The sequence below is a fragment of the Scardinius erythrophthalmus genome (assembly GCF_964197995.2).
Source record: "Scardinius erythrophthalmus genome assembly, chromosome: 7".
In the NCBI taxonomy this organism is placed as follows: domain Eukaryota; kingdom Metazoa; phylum Chordata; class Actinopteri; order Cypriniformes; family Leuciscidae; genus Scardinius; species Scardinius erythrophthalmus.
The window spans coordinates 41,569,136-41,589,211 of NC_138227.1; the positions used below are offsets into that span (position 1 = coordinate 41,569,136).

Sequence of the window (20,076 nt, forward strand, 5' to 3'; positions counted from 1 at the left end):
GTATAAGCAGTGAAGAAGTTGTTCAAATATGTTTAATAAGAAATAATAAAAGACGATGCCAAATTACTTATGTTTTCTGTTCAAGTATTTCATTTCTTTAATGAGGCTCTTTTCTTAAAAAAAGAAAGAATGACATGCATTTTAATAAAAAATTAAAACATGGCTAATCAAACAAAAGGTGTATTGAAGTCATTGTATGCATGATCTGCATTTTAATGTTGTTCTGAATAAAGGAATATGTTCTGTGGACGCTGACCCACATGCTTTGAGGGTTATGCATTTCCCGCTCTCTCTAAAGCAGCACTAACGTTAACTTAGTCCTCAAATGCTGACACAATCACGGAGAGAGACGGCCTGATGCCTGAGCCGGGTACCGTCCGATGCAGAAATGCATAATAAATTTAATTATGGTTTTTAGATAAACATTTTATTTATTCATGATGTGGGGAATGGGCTCGCGCTTTTGATTTAGCTTTTGAAAGTGCCTCTAAGAAGTCCTGGTCTATCAGCTGGAGTAGAGAAGAGGGAAGTTGACAGAAGCTCATTGGAGAGAAGGAGGAGAGAGAAATAGAGTTCATTAGTTAAAATAATGCAGTCAGACTGGTCTATATCCGTGATGTCAGCCTTTCTAAACAGTGCAGAGAGTCATACTGGCTGATGGCCAGAAGCTCAAGACTTTAAACACTGTGGCTCTGCAGGCTTGCTCTGTTGGTTTGCATGGCCTGGGATTATCTGTTTGTCCAAGCAATGGTGGGTGGTTCAGTGTTCACGAAACCTATTTCAAAACTAAACTCTTGAAACATCTTATGCTGACACCTGACTGTCATGAAAAACGTTTTTTGATGAGCATTGAAAATATAGATGAACAGAGTACGCGGCAGAGAATGCACCCTGTGGCTGCGCGTGTGTTTAATGGACTCTTGTTACTGATGTTTCAGGCACAGAAAGCGCTCCAACAGCAGCTCTTCCAGAGGGTCCGCTCACAGGAGGCGGAGCCGAAGCGCAGACAAGGGGCGGAGCCACAGGTCACACAGATCTCAATCCCGCAGTCGAAATAGGAGGTAAGGATGAGCACACTATATAAATAGTTATGGTAATAATTGTTCCTTAATGCTGGTGGAATGAATGTGAGCAGGCGACTTCAGATATATACAGTACAGGTCAAAAGTTTGGAAACATTACGTTTTTTTATATTTTTGAAAGAAGTCTCTAATGCTTATCAAGGCTGCGTTTATTTGATCAAAAATACAGAAAAAAACCCCCAGTAATATTGTGAAATATTATTACAACTTAAAATAATAGTTTTCTATTTGAATATACTTAAGTATTATATACGTATTTTTTTTAATACTTATTCCTGTGATGCTAAGCTGCATTTTCAGGATCATTACTCCAGGCTTCAGTGTCACATGTGACATCCGGTCTATCATCCTTTAGAAATCATTCTAATATTCTGATTTATTATGAGTGTTGGAAACAGTTCTGCTGCCTAATATATTTGATGAATAAAAGGTTAAAAAGAACTGCATTTATTCAAAATAAAAAAATATTTTCTAATAATATAAATCTTCTTTGCTATCACTTTTTATCAATTTAACACATCCTTGCTGAATAAAAGTATTGATTTATTTCAAAAAAAGAAAGATAAAAAATTACTTCTAAAAGATTTCTATTTTTAAAAAATGTTTTTTTTATTTTTATTTTTTTTACTTTTTATTCATCAAAGTATCCTAAAAAAGTTATGAAAAAATATTAAGCAGCACAACTGTTTCCAACTTTGATAATGAATTATCATATTAGAATGATTTCTAAAGGATCATGTGATAGACTGGAGTATTGATCCTGAAAATTCAGCTTTGCATCACAGAAATAAATGATAATTTAAAGTATAATAAATTGAAAACCAATTATTTTAAATTGTAATAATATATCACAATATTATTTTTTTTTCTGTATTTTTGATCAAATAAATGTGACCAGTCACGGAAAGTAGGGACACAAGTCGGTTCTGGGGCATTTTGAGTTATTCACATATTCTGAAAGTGTAGTATTCAAGCTTTCCAACGATGTATAACACATGGAAATCTGATAATATTTGGTGAAGTTGTGGCCATTTGAAGGTAGGCACTCAAAAAAACTGGGAATGACAATAGGGCTTATTTACATCTCATTTAGATAAGTCTTACCCCCTGTAAAGCTCCCCCGTCTCCCCCTCCCCCCTGAATGTCCCAATTCTACAAATTCTCTAAATAAAACATCTCCAGTTAACTGGCAGAGCATTCATTTAGTTCGTTTTTTTAAATAAGATACTAGCGCTGAAATGTTTTTTTTAATTTATTTTTTATCAAGTGATCAAAGTGCTCGTTGCTGCTGCGATCAGTGGCGCAGATACAGTGTTTACTCGTGTGGCTCGCGCGCACACTGCATTGTATTCACTCAATCCGTTGCGGATACTCTCTATTTGTTCTGTTGAAATAACAAAATAATTCAAACGTTTGCATGTCCCTGCTTGATATACAACCACTGATGAACATAATCGTTTTGAAGAGAGAAAAAAAACTATACGAGTAACTATAACTTATTCAAGGGCGGATTCGAACTCTCAACCTCTGACACGGCTGGCGAACGCTCTACCACTGTACCATTCATATGCACCCTGACTACAATGGAGGATCTATGTGTTCACACCAAGCGGCAACATTCTGATCTGAAAAATGAAGCCTACCCGGAAGTGCGAAAAACTGCAATACATCGAAAATCCGCTAGGGGCAGGTCCCAAAAGGGAGCAAATGTCCATAGCCCCCATGTTAAAATGTCCGTTTTCACAGCATAAATTCATGTTTTTACAAGTTGGTCCCATGGACTTTTATTGTATTTTTCGATAGGTTCCGAGTGCTTGACAACTGTGAGGGGGGTGAATTTTTTTCTAACTCGTTAGTTTAGATCGTATTTAGTTATAAAATATATGACAATAAGGGCGTGGTTAACTTTGATTGACAGCTTGATTGACAGCTGACAAGGCAGCGCCACGGAGAATGACAACATAAGAAGCGCCATTTTTTTAATACAGTTGACATAATACTACTGTTTCTGTATCATGAAATGTAGTTTTAAGAGTTTTTCAGGCGAGAATGTAGTTGTTTAAAGCTCAAATCTGTGGTTTATTTAAAGATTTATGAAAATTTTATCCAGTTGATCCAGCGATGACCGGGCGCTCGGCGCGATGTACCCCGCCTGGAGCAGTCTTTCATCGGCTTGACGTTCTGAGGTTTGCCGCCAATGCCGCGGACTCTGGCGTCTCTGTAGTGGTTAAACATGAGATATAATTCATCTTGTGTATATCTAATGGGCGATTTTTGGTCTCGTGTATCTATATTTTTTTCCCTGGGCAATCGTTTTGGCTGAGGGGAAGTTTCATAACTTTATAAGCTATTTAACTGTACCGATGTATGGTTAGACTCGCGCTGACTTTGTATGTTTGACTGAATTGTTTGCTTTATTTGTATAGCTTCTTATACCTTTTACTTATACTTTTATAATGGCTAACATTGATAAAACTGAAATTTAACAAAAAGAGACTGGGTTGAGTTTTTGTTATTTTAAATTTTAATACAACGAAGATGATATGTAATGTTGTTTACTGCAAAATCTGTTGTTTAGTACAAATGCACATATTGCCTGGACCATAAAATGTTTAATATTTTTATATTATATTTAAAATAAAAAGAGGCAGGTTTGTGTTTTATATATATATATATATTTTTTTTTTTTTCATAAATAGGCAAACGTTATGTGCAGTTGAATATAATCAATATGCGTTGCCTGAACCACATTTGTGTGGCTATAATGTTTAAGATTTCTTTAAATGAAAATGAAAAGAGTTAGTATGGTGTTTTATAACATATTTCGTTGCCTGAAATATACACAGAGATAACCGGAGTAGCATGCGAGCTGAGTGAAGGTGGGCGGGGTGACGCGCGCTGCGTTAGAAGGTGGGCGGGGTTAGGATTACCCTAGATTTTCCAAGATGGCGCCGCCCATACCCCCCATAAACGGCTTCAAACCCGTTCTTCAGAAAGTCTATGGGTGACGTCACAGACGCTTTGTCCATATTTTTTACAGTCTATGGTTCACACTGACAACATGTATTAGGCTACATCTCATTAAACGACAAATTAAACCCCATTTTAACCCCATTTTAACCCCATGTAAGCTACTATTTAAATCGATTGCTGGACATCGTAATGTTATTGGCGTCCATCTTCATTGAATTTTGAAATCAGATAGAGCCGGCCCGAGCGCTGCATAATAAGTAGCCACGCCGGCAATTCAGTATGGAAATACACACTGACAATGACACGCCCCCTACTGCGTGCTAGAATCTCCGAAAAACAAGGCGATTTCGACATCAAAATGTACGCTTTTAAATATACCAATACTGCTATCTCAAACATGGAGAGGCTTCTTCGTGATCTCAACTTACAGATTCTGCAAAAAAACGCTTTTGAAAAAAACCTGCTTCTTTCTCATTTTGCTCGAAAGTTGTGCTGCCGACTTGTGTCCTTGGTTTCCGTGACGGGTCACAAATGCAGGCTTGATGAGCAGAAGAAACTTCTTTCAAAAACATTAAATATATATATATGGTGTCTGCTAAGGCAAGAATGAAGTATTAAACCTCATTCTGCACTGTTTGTGCTGGGGACATGAATAATGCTGCTATCATATTTATTTTTTTCAACTGGTGGATGATAAAACAGGCCAAAAAATTTAAATATCGACCAGAATCAAATACTTTTTTCATAAAATGTAAAATTTTCTTTGCAAGAAAAAAATCACTTTTTTATTAGCTAAAACCTAAACATGTTGGCTGTATCTTCATCATCTTCATCAGCAGCAGCAACAGTGATTTTCTGCCCCCTCCTCCTCCTCCTCCTCCTCATTCGGGCTCAAATGGTAACATGTGCTTGGCTAATTAGCGTATGACAGGTTGCCATTAAAGACCTTCTGTTCGCAGAGCCACTCACTCTCACAGCTGCTTGTCCTGTGCACATAGATACTCACACTCATTACAGGGGTTATTAGTGTAGATTATTATTGTTTTTGTCTGTATTAATTAAGCACTGGCACAAGCACCCTTGGGTCAGTCCACGTTTGCCTGCCCTTGTGCCTGTTTGGAGCTTGGAAGAAAAAAGGGGGCACTTAGGTTGATGAATTAATGCAATTAAAATATAATTATCCATCAGCCGTTTATTTCATTTTTTATTTAAAATAAGCTCTCATGCACATCGACACTCACAGGAATAAGAACTGTAGGCTTTTTGTTTTTAAATGTAGGCTATTTCATTAACATTGCAAATGTGTGTAAATGAAGGAGTGTTTTGTTAAACACTTTAGAAGTGAGTGTTAAGATGGCTTTCATAATACATAGAGGCTAAAGCCTTTGTTTACTTGTGTTTGGCTGTAAGAGATGCTGGAATCATTTAAATAAGTCTAGAAATGATTCATTCATATCTTAATTAGACTGACACAGATAAGCAGGGATTATAGCATTTTGTCCACACTGTATTAAAGGTATTGTTGGTTGCAGTTTCCTTTTAATCCAGTATTTACGCTAACTCTTACCCTGTGGGAATGAGATTATTTGACATGAAATGATTTGATTAGTTAACTATTGAAAATAGTAGCTATTATTGTTTAATCATCTGGGCTGATAACTGTTAGGTTACTAGTTCTTGGCCATGACCATCGTACCCTTGACTTCCTCCTGGATGATTGGCCCTGTAGGCTAATAAATGTAGCGTAAGCTGACCGTGATAAAAGCATTTGCTTCATGAAAAAAATAAATAAGGTTTTTTCGAAGTTTAGGTGACGAAGAAACGTGAAAGCTTTTTCACAGCTTTTGGCATTCGAGTCGGTATGATGTCAGAGTTTGGTTTGTTTAGTTTGTGTGAAAGCTGTTTTCTGAACTTGCAGTGGAAACCAAGTAGTTGAGCCAGTGTCATAACAGCCTAAAATGTAATAGATTCATTAGTGTCTCAGGTTTCTTTTTAATGCAAGCTATGTGACCATACTGTTAACTATTGAGGTCATGTTTGGCATGATGCAGTTTAAGAATTCTCTATTTGAAAACAGACTGAAAAGGAGCAAGAACAAGGAAAATATTTAAAAGAATCAGCACATGATGGCACTGTACATTCAGAAGGAGAAATGTGTTGAGTTTTGAAAATCAAATATACAAAATGTTATGTATTCACATGTTAAACAAACATACAGGCATTATGGATTTTGTCTGTTTGGTTATAGGTAATGTATACAAAGTGTATTTTCTAATGTGACAACATTTTCATTCAGCATCTTTAAAGGAACACGCCGACTTTTTGGGACTTATTCACCGTATCCCCCAGAGTTAGATAAGTCCATACATACCCATCTCATCTCCGTGCGTGCCGTAACTCTGTCTGACGCACCCACCGCTAACCTAGCTTAGCACAAAGACTGGAGGTAAATGGCTCCAGCTAGCACACTGCTCCCAATAAGTGACAAAATAACGCCAACAGTTTCCTATTTACGTTTTTTGATTTGTATAGTCACAGTGTGTGCAAATAACAAGGTCACATGAGACACAGCCATCTTCTAACAGTATACATATTGGGAACTATATTCTCAGAAGGTGAAGCACTGCTACTTCTGCGGAGTGATTTACTCGCAGCACCTGAGAAGCCCCGTGGTGAGGAGCAGAGAGTGCGCTCAGAGTTTTGCTCAGAAGTAGCAGTGCTAAATCACAACATGTAAATAGGAAAATGTTGGCGTTATTTTGTCACTTATTGGGAGCAGTATGCTAGCTGGAGCCGTTTACCTCCAGTCTTTGTGCTAAGCTAGGCTAGCGGTGGGTGCGTCAGACAGAGCACTGAGATGAAAAAGGTATGTATGGACTTATCTAACTCTGGGGGATACGGTGAATAAGCTAAAGTCTCAAAAAGTCGGCGTGTTCCTTTAAAGGGATTGTTCACCCATAAATGAAAATCCTCATTTACTCATAACCTGTATGAGTTTCTTTCTTCTGTTGAACACACAATAATATACTCCATTGACTTCCATAGTATGGAAAAAAAAAAATCTATACTATGGAAATCAATGGGGCCCATCAACTGTTTGGTTACAGACATATCAAAATATCTTATGTTATGTCTAACAGAAGAAACAAACTCAGACAGGATATGAACAACCTGAGGGTGAGTAAATGATGACAGAATTTTCATTTTTTGGTGAACTATCCCTGTAAGGTTAATATGAAATATCTACAGGCTTAAAACAAATGCATCTAATAGTCAGTTAAGTATGTATTGTGGCAAACAATGTAACTTAAAGTAAAGTGCAGGTTTAAATGACTAAATTGGAAAAACATCGTGTGTTGTGTTTGGGAGATTAAGTCAACATTTTTACAATCCTAATGAGAGCACAATAGCCGGTTTTGAATGAATGACTAGCTGTATTACTAGTGACTTAAACAGGTTAAATGAAAGCCTTTTCGTTAGGAAGCCTGTTAAGCCATATTAGTTGTCACTATTATTGTTTATTTTGAGCCATGTTATTGCATTTTATTTATCCCAGGTTCACCCTCATCGGTGAAAACTGACGGAACGTGCCTCAAGCGCGCGATGGGCTAGACAGAGTGAAACGGGTTACCTGGGTCGGGCTAGCGATCTGTCACTGTCGCGTTAAAAAGGTTTGGGTCTAATAATGGCGTTTGGGATGAGGCAGACTGATAAATCAGGTGTGAATTGAGTGGACAGCTCTCTTTGATTGATACACTGACAGGATATGAGCAAGTGCCATACCAGATAGAGAATATGAGAACGGGAAAGAGAAGAAAAGAATAGAGCCTACAGAAAAAAAGATCCAAGGAGTGGAGGATATTATTCAGAGAATGAGAACAATAACTGCGGCATGGAAATATTGCAGGAAAGAAGATTAGGGCAGTTCAGTTGGGCATATTACACTCCTTGGCCGCCATGAAAAAATAAACAAGTAATGCAAGAGAAATGCATAAAGTTAGAAATGTGTGGATTCTGGTGTGCTGTTCAGTGTTCACCACTCCGCTCTGCTGTTTTCCAGAGTAGTCAGAAAATAAGATGAACAGAGTGGGTACCCATAGAGACTCAGTCTTTCCCCCTTGACATGTAAAACAGACACGAGTAGCTGATAAACCATTAGACGTTAATATCTATTCCCTTTGATCAAGTTTGGCAGCTCATTCAGCCAGGGTACTACTGGGAAAAAAATATTGTTGAATGCATTTCTCTTGCATTATACAATAGGTTGGTAACTGTAATTGACGCGCATGGGGAATTCACTAAATACTTACGCTACTTCTGCGCATGGCATGTTAGCGCAAATACATGCATTCTCTAACCCACGTGATCCAGTTTAGTGGGCGCAGCGTCTTAAATACTTAAATTAAGTCTTTGACGTTCCTTTTTGCACAAACACGCCTATACTTAAATAGTTTCATTCATAAAAATTGCCCCGATCAAGGTGATAAATAAACATAGCATGTATAAAAATATATAATTTGCGTATATATAAAAAGAGATGTTTGAGTGCTGAAGCAGGTGCTTTTATATAATCTGCCTTCTACAGGGCTCTACTCTTACATTTCTTTTAGGAGCACTTGGGCTGCAAATTTAAAACATTTAGGAGCACCTTCTGATCAATGACAGAAATTAACCTTCCCATTATGAGGCGATATTTTACTCTTTAAAATGACTTGCTGAGGCATTTTTTTAACCTTTGTAATGGCATTTTTTCTAACCTCTAAATGTGTCTCATTTTATGTCAAATTTGCACATTTAGAAATTGAGTTAAGATACAACAGCCCGTTCTCATCCTAGGGCGTCATATATTGACGCTCTTGACATTTCGTCTACATGGAACGCACATGGCACCCTTTAGCGTCAATGAGACGCAGATAGAAATGGGCCAGAAGGCGCCTCCTAGCTGTCTAACTCTAACCCTACCCCAGACCTAAAACCTACCCATAACCGAACAAAGCTCTGTGCTTCTCATATTGACGCTAAAGGGTGCCATGTGTGTTCGATGTAGACGAAATGTCAAGAGCGTCATACACATTGGATACAAACAGGAAGAATAAGTTTCCAATCAAATGAAATCAGTATCAACAAAAATCACAAGACATTTTTTGATACTCGATGGTGTCGAGGCAATTCGGTCTGTGCCTAAAAAGTATCGAACTCGATAGCCAGCCCTAGAAAGGAAAGAATTGCACTAAAATCACACAGCCCTAGTTTCTTGCTGTCATTGCTGTAGGGTTGCTTTCGTTGCAATGTCTCCGCTCTCTGCAAAAATGTTGCAAATGTATTGTCTCGCCAGCTTTGCGTCATCTGATTGGCTCTTCTGATTGGCCTTTATGGAGACCACCTGTCAAACTATATAAAGCTATTATCGGCCGATAACAATCACCCCCGATCAATCAGAGTAACCTTAAAGGTAGGGTAAGTAATTGCGGAGAGGCGAGCAATAGCAAGCTAGCTGTGAAAGCATGAGATCCCAGCCTCCCTTCAGTGCGTCTCCAAATATTAATATAGAATGATAAACAAGGCTTAAACCTCCATTTTGTAACAGACGCACGTTTATTTTAGCACTTCCGTCAGTGAAACGCAGCACTACAGCCTGTAAAACATTTAAATAAATATCAGTAAATATTGGTAACCTAAATAATATAAGAAATTTGCGTATTATTTAAAAAATATTTTTTATATTTCACGACAAAGATGCATCATATAGCCTAGCGCTCTGCGCTTTGAGAGGGATGTGGGACACGAGCAGGAAAGAGACAGTCATTCTCTTTTCTAAAATCTTCATGTTTTCTCCTGATGTTCCAAGCAACTGACACTTGTTGTAAAAGGTCTGAAGAGTGAATTTCATCTTTTGCAGTGTCTTTTGCAGAGATTTAGGCTATGTTTGATTTTGCCAGAGAAAGCGAAACTAAAATCACCCACGTGTGTGAAACACGCATTACAAATAAACTTGAAGCGCCTTACCAAGTCTAATAACAAACACAAACTGTGTTAAATAGAATTTGATGTGCAAGCAAAAAGGTATCAGGTCTATTATATTTGCATTTTTACTGTGGTAAAGTAGAAAAAATGCTGTAGGACAAGTTAAAAGTGAACCAAAAGGAAGAAACGTTTATAATCCCCTGGAAAATGTTTGAAGATTTGGGAAAAGAAACAAGATATTCCATGTCCAATGGAATATTGTTAAATTCGCTGTTAATCGGGTGACCAGATCGCAAAACATAATACAAAGCTCGACAAAGCTTAAATTTATGGGCTCACGTGACGTACCTCTCTCATTCGGCATGAATCCAAATGTTTCCATGGCTGCAATGTAACATTTAATTGCTAATTATTTATTTTGTAAACAAAGCTTTGTGCTTCACTTGTGTCTTAAAGTTCACATAAAATGTAAAAAAAAAAAACGTAAAACAAAAAAAAAAAACCGTAAAACAGCAAAAATGTGTTTTGGCGGACCACCGGCAGTGCTACTCAGCCAGCGGGTGATCAAGTTTACCGGCACAGCCCTATTACCATACCTTTAATTTACTCTCCCTCAAGTTGTTCCAAACCTGTTTGAATTTCATTCTTCTGCTGAACACAAAAGATGATATTTTGAAGAATGTCTTCAAGAGCAGAGAAGAGCAGGTACTGTGTGGAAAAGAGCCAAAAAACTGACCCCAAATTTGGGACTGACCTCTTTATTCTCTGTGTCAGTGTTCAAAACTATTTACCAAATGGTTCTATGGGCTGCCATAGACTTCCATTCAAGAACAATATTAAGAAAACTAACAGATTTTTTTGTCATTGTGTAAAAAGGCCATAAGTGCAAGCCTACCTTTACCTTCTGCAAAGAGAAATACTTCTCTATATTACAACACGGGCATATACAGTAGTTAACTTAAATGACATTAATTAGCACTTGGCGTCAGACATGATTTACATGCACCATATTAGACATTGTGTTGGTATTGATGTCTACAGAGCAATAATACTAGACTATTCATCACATGTTTGGAAGTTTTCTTCATCACAGCGCTAAAGATCAGTGATATTGCTGCAGATGATAGCAGTGATCTTTGTTTGATATTCAGCTCTCTCCATAACACTTTTTTTTTTGTTTATTGTTGCTATGTTTTTTTCTTTGAATGGCGGACATTGGTATTGCATGTATTTTCTACAGTGGAAGCAGGAAATCAGCTAGGTTTCGTTTTTTTCTCGGGGATCTCTCCTGTGCTTTGCTCCTGGGGCTCACAGTGGGGGTTAACGTCTCTCCATAACCCCTCCTAAACACGCTGGCGTAGCTCCAGAGAACAATATTCACATGCACATTATTATCTGACTCAATGCAAACCTAAGCCTGACCTTCTTTTAGCATGTGTGTTCTGGTGTGGTTCAGGTGTGTGTTCTGTGCTTCATCAAATCAACATGCTTCAGTTTCCTCAATCTAAGAGACAGCTCTCCTCTCCTCCTCTGCCTTTCTTCTCTCCTTCTGTCCCGAGTGTCTGCTTTTTTTTATTATCTCCTCTAAAGGCTAGTCAAACGCTGCTGGCCTTTGTTGTCAGAAACTTTTATTTACCAAAGAGGGGCGTAAGTGAGTGACATGGCAAGGGTCTTTTATCCCTGGCTAGCCGCAAGCGCAGCTCTCTCTTGCTACCAACAGCAACCTAGCAAACCTCCATCACCCCACCCCTCCATCCACAGATTCCTCCAGCCGTCTCCCCTGGGCAGAAACAACCAGAGAGCTGTCTGTAAACACTGCCTTACACATGGACGCACCATTCACCTGCTTATTTTTAGACATGCACATGCACAAACTGGATGTACAGACTGGGGATGCACATTTATAAACGCATTTACCAGCATCAGTAACTGGTTAATATCGGTTAACCGATAAGATCAGAATAAAACTAACGATCAGACAGACATGACAAAGGCTATTGTCAGTCTTCATTGGCTGAATTTGAAAAACACTGACAGATCGTTCAGTGGTTTCTGTCATTTTGACTGAGCAAAAAAAAATGAAGATCAATGAACAATGTATTGCAGTTTCCACAAAAGTATTCTGCAGCACTATAAGTATAAATATTTACAATAAAAAGTATTTTTTTAAACACCGAATCAGCATATTAGAGGGATTTCTGAAGGATCACGTGACACTGAAGACTGCTAAAAATTCAGCTTTGCATCACAGGAATTACATTTTAAAATACATTAAAATAGAAAATAGTTTTTTTTTTTGAATATTATACTTTTTTTAATGATAAAATTTGATGCATTTTTATTTTGATAAAAATAAATAAATGCAGTCTTGGTGAGCATAAGAGACTCCTTTAGAAAAACATCAAAACACCTTACCGAACCCATACTGTGGGGTAGATGATGACTGAAAAGTGATATAGGCCTAAATTATCCCTGAAAATGAAAACACATTTGTTTTTGACTGAGCATATGTGGATATGTACGCACACACATTTGTACCTATGTCTGGATGCTATGAGCTGTAAAATAGGCAAGGAATAAGGAATAATAGACCATTGTATTAGCCTATTGAAAATAAATGCACACCTCTGGTGGCAATGCAGACTTCACGCAAAGCAGAATGGCTGTTGTGAAAGATTTATTTTTCAATAACATTTCTGCATTTTTAAGAGATTATTCAGGTGTTCCTTGCAGATTATGCCAGGCTGTGGCGGTCTGTCATGTTTCCAGCTCCATACACTGAGAAATGCTGGTAAATTTGGTAAATGCTGTTTATTTAGACAACCCACTTCGTTATTAATTGAAAATTTAATAAATGATGCATTAAAGACAAAATCAAAAATGTCATACTGCATTAACTGCTTAAATGATCATGAAACCCTAAAACACAAAGCAATGAAAGCAAATAAAATCACGTGTTATTTTGAAGATTAAGGGGAAGTGTTTATTTTTTATATATATTTTTGTCATTTCTTTGTTCCGGTTTAAAAAAACTGAAAGGTTGAAGTATGCAATGAATCATGACTGATGTACAGAGCTGCAGAGAACAGAAATATGTCATTAGATTCTGATCTCCACATTATTCATGAAAGGGAATGCCCACCGATTGATTTCCATCCAAAACAGCGGAGAATATTAAAAAATATACACACGCTCGTGGAGCAGACATGAGAGTGGTTTCTACACAGCAAGCTAAGCATCACATGCAGAGCGAATTACAGTTCGTATCCAGATATGGAGCGAGCATGTTTAAAGAGAGAGTTCACCCAAAAATTAATTTTTATTTTTACTCCATACTTGTCTAAGAAACTTTTTTTAAATTACATGTGCTATTTTTTTAATCTCTAAAGGCTGGTCAGATGCTAATCAGAAACCGGTTCAACACTCATTTCAGCAGCAAACATAAAAAACATGACGTTTTATTTATTTGGTTGTATTTGATCATCTGCAGCAAAAGTATAATTTTAAATATAAGGAGAAAACAATTATAAAAGAAAACAATTAGATTTCAGATAGTGTCATCATTGTCTCTGACTTATAGTCAAGAAGCCCCCAAGAAATTTCAAATCCACCTATATTTACAGAGATATTCAAAATTAGAAAATAATAATAATAAAAAATGACACCTATGTATTTTTACCTAAATAAACAGAGTCATTGTTTGAGAAAAGTGGAAATAATAATACATAACAATTATATTGGCAAGTGTCGTCATTGTCACAAATTTTTTATAAATAATTGAGGAAAAGACTTTCAGATTTAAAAAAAGAAAAAGAAAAAAATGGTTTTAATGCCAGGCTAATGTTTGCACCTTGTGTGAAGAGCGAAATCCATTCATTCTATTCAAAACCAAACTTTTTTTTATTTTATTTTTTATTTTAAACCATGAGGCTGATAAAAGGATCTGTGGAAAGAGACATACTTGTAATAAGATTCTTTAACACTAAATCCACGGAGTGTGTTCAGAACGACCTGAACAACTAGTGGTTATGACGTATTCAAACGTGCATCAAAGATGATGCTCTCTTCTCCATGAGTGGTGCAAGAAAATAAAGTTTTTCTCTTTTTGACACAAGTCTGCTTATATCAATTGCTTTCATCGGCCCTTTGTCTATGTTTAAGTTTTACATCTTAGAGATCTTGCTATAAAACAAAAAAATCAACTGGGTCTGACAAAATAATCCTAAATAAACCTAAATTAGACCCAAACATTGCACCCTGCAACTGCACATATTTATAAACCAGTTTATGGGGAAAAATATCTCTAATGAGTGGACAGGGCCAAAAGAGTTACCGTAGTTTAGTTAAAATTTACAGAAAATATGCATCTTTGGCCACTAAATATTACTTTGCTTCAAAAAGAGTGATCAACAAAATGGTTAAACGTCATGTTTCTTGTTCACAGTCACGGGATGCCAAAAGATTGGTATGATTCTCACTTACATCACTGCGATTTGGGGAATACCTCATTTTCTTGGAATGTCCATTTATGAAAGTCACTTCCACACTCTAAACGTGATTGATTTGCAGTGTGTTGGTGACCTTCGTGAGTTTTCCTGAAGAATGCAGTTGTCACTCTCGTAAACACTGAACTGTGTGTCTAGTGTACAGAACAGGATTAAATACTAAAGGGTGAATGGACAACTGAATTTAGCTGCTGTGAATACGTATGTGTCCATTAGGGTAAATTGTCCAAACATTACAAATAATTAAATCTTTTGGTGCCGTCACCCTGAGATTTCACAACACTTGGTTTCCAGCATACTAGTTGGACCCTCCTGTCCATGTATCATTATTTGTGAGAATTCATGAGTGCCTACAATGATAGCTAGCATAACCTTTGAAGAAATGATTGTGTTCTATCCATCACGTGAGCCTCCATTGAGAGCATTGTGTTGTGGGAATTAGAGACATGGCTGGCTGCTAATTCACCGTGAGCTTAGTTTATTTCATCCTATTCAAAGTTACGTGTGGTGGCTGCCTCCTTTTCAAGCCTCTGCTATTGGAAACTAATATAAAATGAACTGGCCTCTCTTTCCTGCTATCCATCCCCCATTTAAGCCCTTCTTGAAGTTCTTCCAAATTACGTTTTAAATGCCAATTAGGAGGTTGAATGTAGTAAAATAAAAGCCAGTGCTAGTAGAATGGCCTCACCTTCTGGCTGACCAGGCTTCTGAGAGCACATGCCGAATCTTTGGCTCAGAGCATGACTTTGAAAGAAAATATCCTGCCTAATGAACACATTAATTAGAACCATAACTATTTATAAGATGATAATTAGAAACGAAGCGAGGTAAACTGGGCTCTTCCTGCAATTAATGGTGGATTAATTACGGGCCATAATTAAGTGGCGTTTTGAAATGCATTAAGGTGAAGTACAGAGGCATGCAATAGCTTTGTGATCACTGGCATAATTATTCGCTGGCCGTTTGAGCCCCGCTCACTCTGAGCCCGCTAATCAGCATCATTGCATCGTTATATGTGCACTTAAAAAGACTCGCCACTGCAATAACTGCCTAATTATTTCTAATTGGCAGGCCCAAATGTGGTCTCTGCATTGATGGGATGAGTCGGTATTTAGGAGACAGCATCTACCCAAGGGCTGAAACGTACCTTCGCTTAGAAATCTATGAAATACTGTCTCTGACCTGTCACTGTTTCTGAAGAGAAATGACAAGGCTTTCGTTTTTATAAAACGCTGAAGAAGCCATCTATAGTACTAGAAAATAAAGGACCCGTCAGAAAGCTTATTGATAAGTCTAATTCTAGATGTTTTTTCAGCAGTCTGACCAGACTTATAATCAAAGGCATTTTAAAACTAGTTTTGCCTACTGTGATGAAACCTGAATAATCAGCTGTTTTCAATGGAGATGGTGCATTTTGAGGTCTACAACACACATCGTCGTACACATCCATTGACAAATATCAAATCTCAGATGGGCTGGGATCAGTTCGGCTGTGAAATGAGGACAAAAAGCATGGAGGACATACATGCAGTATATTTCCCTGTCCTTTATGATGATTCTTTGCCAGCCTTCAAAAGTAGTGATTGTATAACAAAAGCTTGGTGAAGTGTGTCAGTGATTGCTGACATTGCATGTTGGTATCATTGCAAATTTATAGTTAGATCGCCATCTCAACTTTGCTACCTGAACTAAATGGCCCTAATTGTATGTGGCCACTGGTGTATTTTCAGTTCATTTTTACTGTGACAACCCTAGATTTGACACATTTTTACACAATTTAATCTTGCTTTTTTTACCTATGTCTTACAATAAAAAAGGCAAATAACATTGTCACTTAACCTTACCTGAACAGAGAGGGATTATGCTTTTGTAAAAACAAAAATATCGTTTATACAAAAAAAAAGTATATAAGCAAACAAACCAAAAAACTGGCTGCTGTGGTTTCCATAATAATTAGTAAAAATACAGAAACAATATAAACATATCTACAGAACAACCGGTACGTTTTATACTTTAAAATTGCAATTTACAAAAAATAAAAATAAAATAATATTTAACATATACTGGCATCACCTATAATACCACATTATAATTCAAAGCTAATCACAAGTAGCTTTTCCACAAGCTGAGGTAAAAACTAATATATAGAAGCTGCACTGTGTCATACACACAAACACAAAACGCACGTGACACTTAAATAGTGCAATAAACATTTATTTAACAACACAAGATGTGACATAAAACCCTAATGTACATAAAAAATGTACAATGTACAAAAAAAAAAACAACCAACAACTAAGAAACCGTTAATAAAACAAATTTTTTTTTTCTCAAAAAATGGTTAATTTAAAAGCTGTACGCTGTTCATCATTGCATGCAATAAGACACATTATACATGATTTTTTAATCTCATTGTACATTACACAAATCCACATAGATCTTGTGACAAATGACATTTGTACTCTACATCGAAAATATGTTTACATACACGTTTTTAGAATTAGTTTTATCGGTGATATCAGTGAGCTCTTAAAGACAGGTTACACTTATGGTATGGAAAGGTCACATTTGTGTCTGAGACTTGGGCTTTTATGCCACAAAGAAATTTACATGAATAAATGAGACACAGATGAGTCCTCGATGTACTATAATGTGAAAAACGTCACATCCTGTGATGTTGACTCCATGAAGTTTTAAAAAAATAGTACAAAATAATTAACCACTTTTCTCCTACGTTTTTAATTAACAGATGCTTATGTCATCTATATGCAACACAGATACTTATGTTAAAATCATAGAAGTTTAGTGTTTCATGTTTAGTGTTAGTGTTTCATGACCCTTTAAGTCCAAACTACAGTAGTCAACATTTGAAGTGGATCAAAACCTTTCATCAAAGTTATAAATGAAGTTTGAACAATACCTGTTCTTGTCTTAAAACAACTTCAAATGTTGACTACTGTACTTCTATGGCATTGAGCACACCTTGATTCTAGTAGGGATGTTACCAACAACACAGGACAGTCCTATATGCACCTCAGTAGATAATATGTGATAGACATAAACACTTGATCATTTTACAGTTTGATTAATATCCATCAAATTAATAATCTTCTGCTAAACAGAAAGGAAGATATTTAGAAGAATGTTTCTGGTACCATTGACTTCCATAGTATATATTTTTTCCTACTATGGAAGTCAATGGGACCCAGAAACTGCCTGGTTACTGATATTCTTCTATTCTTCTGAATGCTACTGTTGTTAAATAGAACTACTGTAACCTACCTAAAATTTTTAAAGCACTGTTTATTTCATCTGTATATTTCTTATATTGTATTTGTCATATTGATCGTAATTTGCTTTTTTGCTTATATTTTTTCTTTTTATATCTTTGCTTATATATTTGCTTTAATGATAAAATAGATTTAAATGACAATATTGTGATATAAAATTACATAAAAAAAAAATATTACACATATTTTGAAATAAGATTTTGGTCATATCACCCGCCCATATCCCAAACTTTTCAAAGGTGAATGTGATTGATAATGTGTTTTTTTTTTAAATTAATTTATAAAACAATGAATTTCGAGTTCTGGCATATTATGTGGTTACTTTTACTGTTGTTTTAGTTATTTCCCCTGTTATCGATTCAGTATTTGTTTCGAGATATTTTAGTCATATATTGTATCAAAGTCATAATTTAGGTATCTTGACAACACTAAGACCTGCCGCACATGACACGGATCTGACACGCATCCTATTTTCTCTTTATATTAATTTAACACTTTTTAACTCATTTAAGGCTGTGCTTAAGAGCACAGCTTATGAGGCTGTGCTTTTGTGTGTTTTTGTCTGTTCAAGCGTGAAAGAGAACTCAATGCAGTGCTGGCACACTGTCTGAAGCGGCTTTCTGTGCACGTGTTTCGGCTGTTTGTTCACAGAGAGCTGCTTCACAGACAGCGCACCAGTACAGGTTTGAGTTCCTTTTTGCGTCTTATCGCGCTTGAATGGTTTAATAGCATTTGATTTAATGATAGCGTGATCATGTACTGTAGCACAGCCAAAGGATAACAGAGGATGATATATATCAGTGTTTCCCACAGGATTTTGTGATACTGTGGTGGGTGGACCTCAGTTCCTCTAGGGGGGTCCGGGGTCATGCCCCTCCCATAAGAAAATGTTGTACATTTTAAAGCTAAATTCATGCACTTTTGAGAGTTCGAAATTAAGAGCTCCAACCCATATTCAGTGTACAAATATGGCGAGAGAGACACACAGACCTGACCATCCAGTGAACATTCGGGTCAGACAATCCGCAATTCCGTCTGCTGACCATTTTCAATGTTGGACTGTAGAGTGGTAGTCCTGGAGTGCCAAGAACCACCTGGTCACTCGGGCGTTGGAATCTGTAGCCCAAGCCATCCACTGCAGGGGAGCGTGATCTGTGACCAAGGTGAAACCGCTTCCTGTCAGGTAATACCTTAGCTCCAGGACTGCTCACTTTATGGCCAGGGCTTCCTTTTCCACTGTAGCATAACGGGACTCAGCAGGGGAGAGCTTATGGCTGATATAGACGATGGGATGCTCTCCTCCTTCCTGGACTTGAGACAGCACTGCTCCTACTCCTATGTCGGATGCGTCTGTCTGTAAGATAAAGGGGCAGCTATAGTCTGGGGCATTCAGAACTGGCGAGTACTGCCTTAAGTTCTTTGAATGCTCGTTCCGCCTCTTTTGTCCAGTGTAACTTCTCCGGCTGCCCGTTCTTTGTCAGGTCTGTGAGAGGACTGGCTATAGAGGAGAAGTTAGGAATGAAGCACCAGTAATAGCCCGCCAACCCAAGAAAAGCACGTACCTGGGTCTATTTTCTGTTCTTGTGGCTTGATGAGGCCTCTGCCGATCCTGGAACTCAGGTACTGTGCCTCTGATAGGCCCAGGTGACATTTCTTTGGGTTAGCAGCAGAGCCATAGAGAGAGAGAGTTGCGACAACGGAAGTTCGAAATGCTTAGTTGTCACGTGATTCGCGTAGACCTCAGATAGTTCCAGGAAGTGCTTCAGCGCCAATTCAAATCGATGGAGTTAGAGAGCAGAACTTTGATTTTTGGTAGTTTGTAGTCAATAAATTAATTGATTTACAATATTTATATAATACACTGATATGTTAATGTAGTATGTGTTTGTAGGTACAGTAATGTTATTTTTAAAAGATAAAAATCTGCTAGTATTTAATGTTTATAGTGGTCAACCAGCGTTGCCTGCCGTTTGTTAACATATTTCTGGCTAACGTTACCTTGGTTAAAAACCATGTTGCAGTTGTTTTGAAGTATTTCAAGTATTTCATTTAGGTTCGCGTTTAAAGTCTGTGTAGAGAGAATGGTGTCGTCTTAGCGGCCCCTAATTTAATAACAAATGATTGTTGCGACGGAAGCGAATCAATCAAAACTAACTTTAGCTGGAAAATAACTTTATTAAAGAACCGCTATAAAGCCAAAACAATCTCTGTTACCATTAATTATACGGTGTATCTCTGTAAAGCTGCTTTGAAACAATCTAC

General features: G+C 37.2%; 1 protein-coding gene across 2 annotated transcripts in view; it reads left to right on the forward strand.

Moving 5' to 3' along the window:
* rsrc1 (arginine/serine-rich coiled-coil 1) overlaps positions 1-20,076 on the forward strand; it is a 153,283-nt gene that overhangs the window by 2,160 nt on the left and 131,047 nt on the right. For both annotated transcript variants that reach the window (XM_081371025.1, XM_081371026.1), the window contains exon 3: positions 939-1,061. In XM_081371025.1, coding sequence (XP_081227151.1) covers positions 939-1,061 — 123 coding nt within the window. The remainder of the gene's footprint in view (positions 1-938; positions 1,062-20,076) is intronic.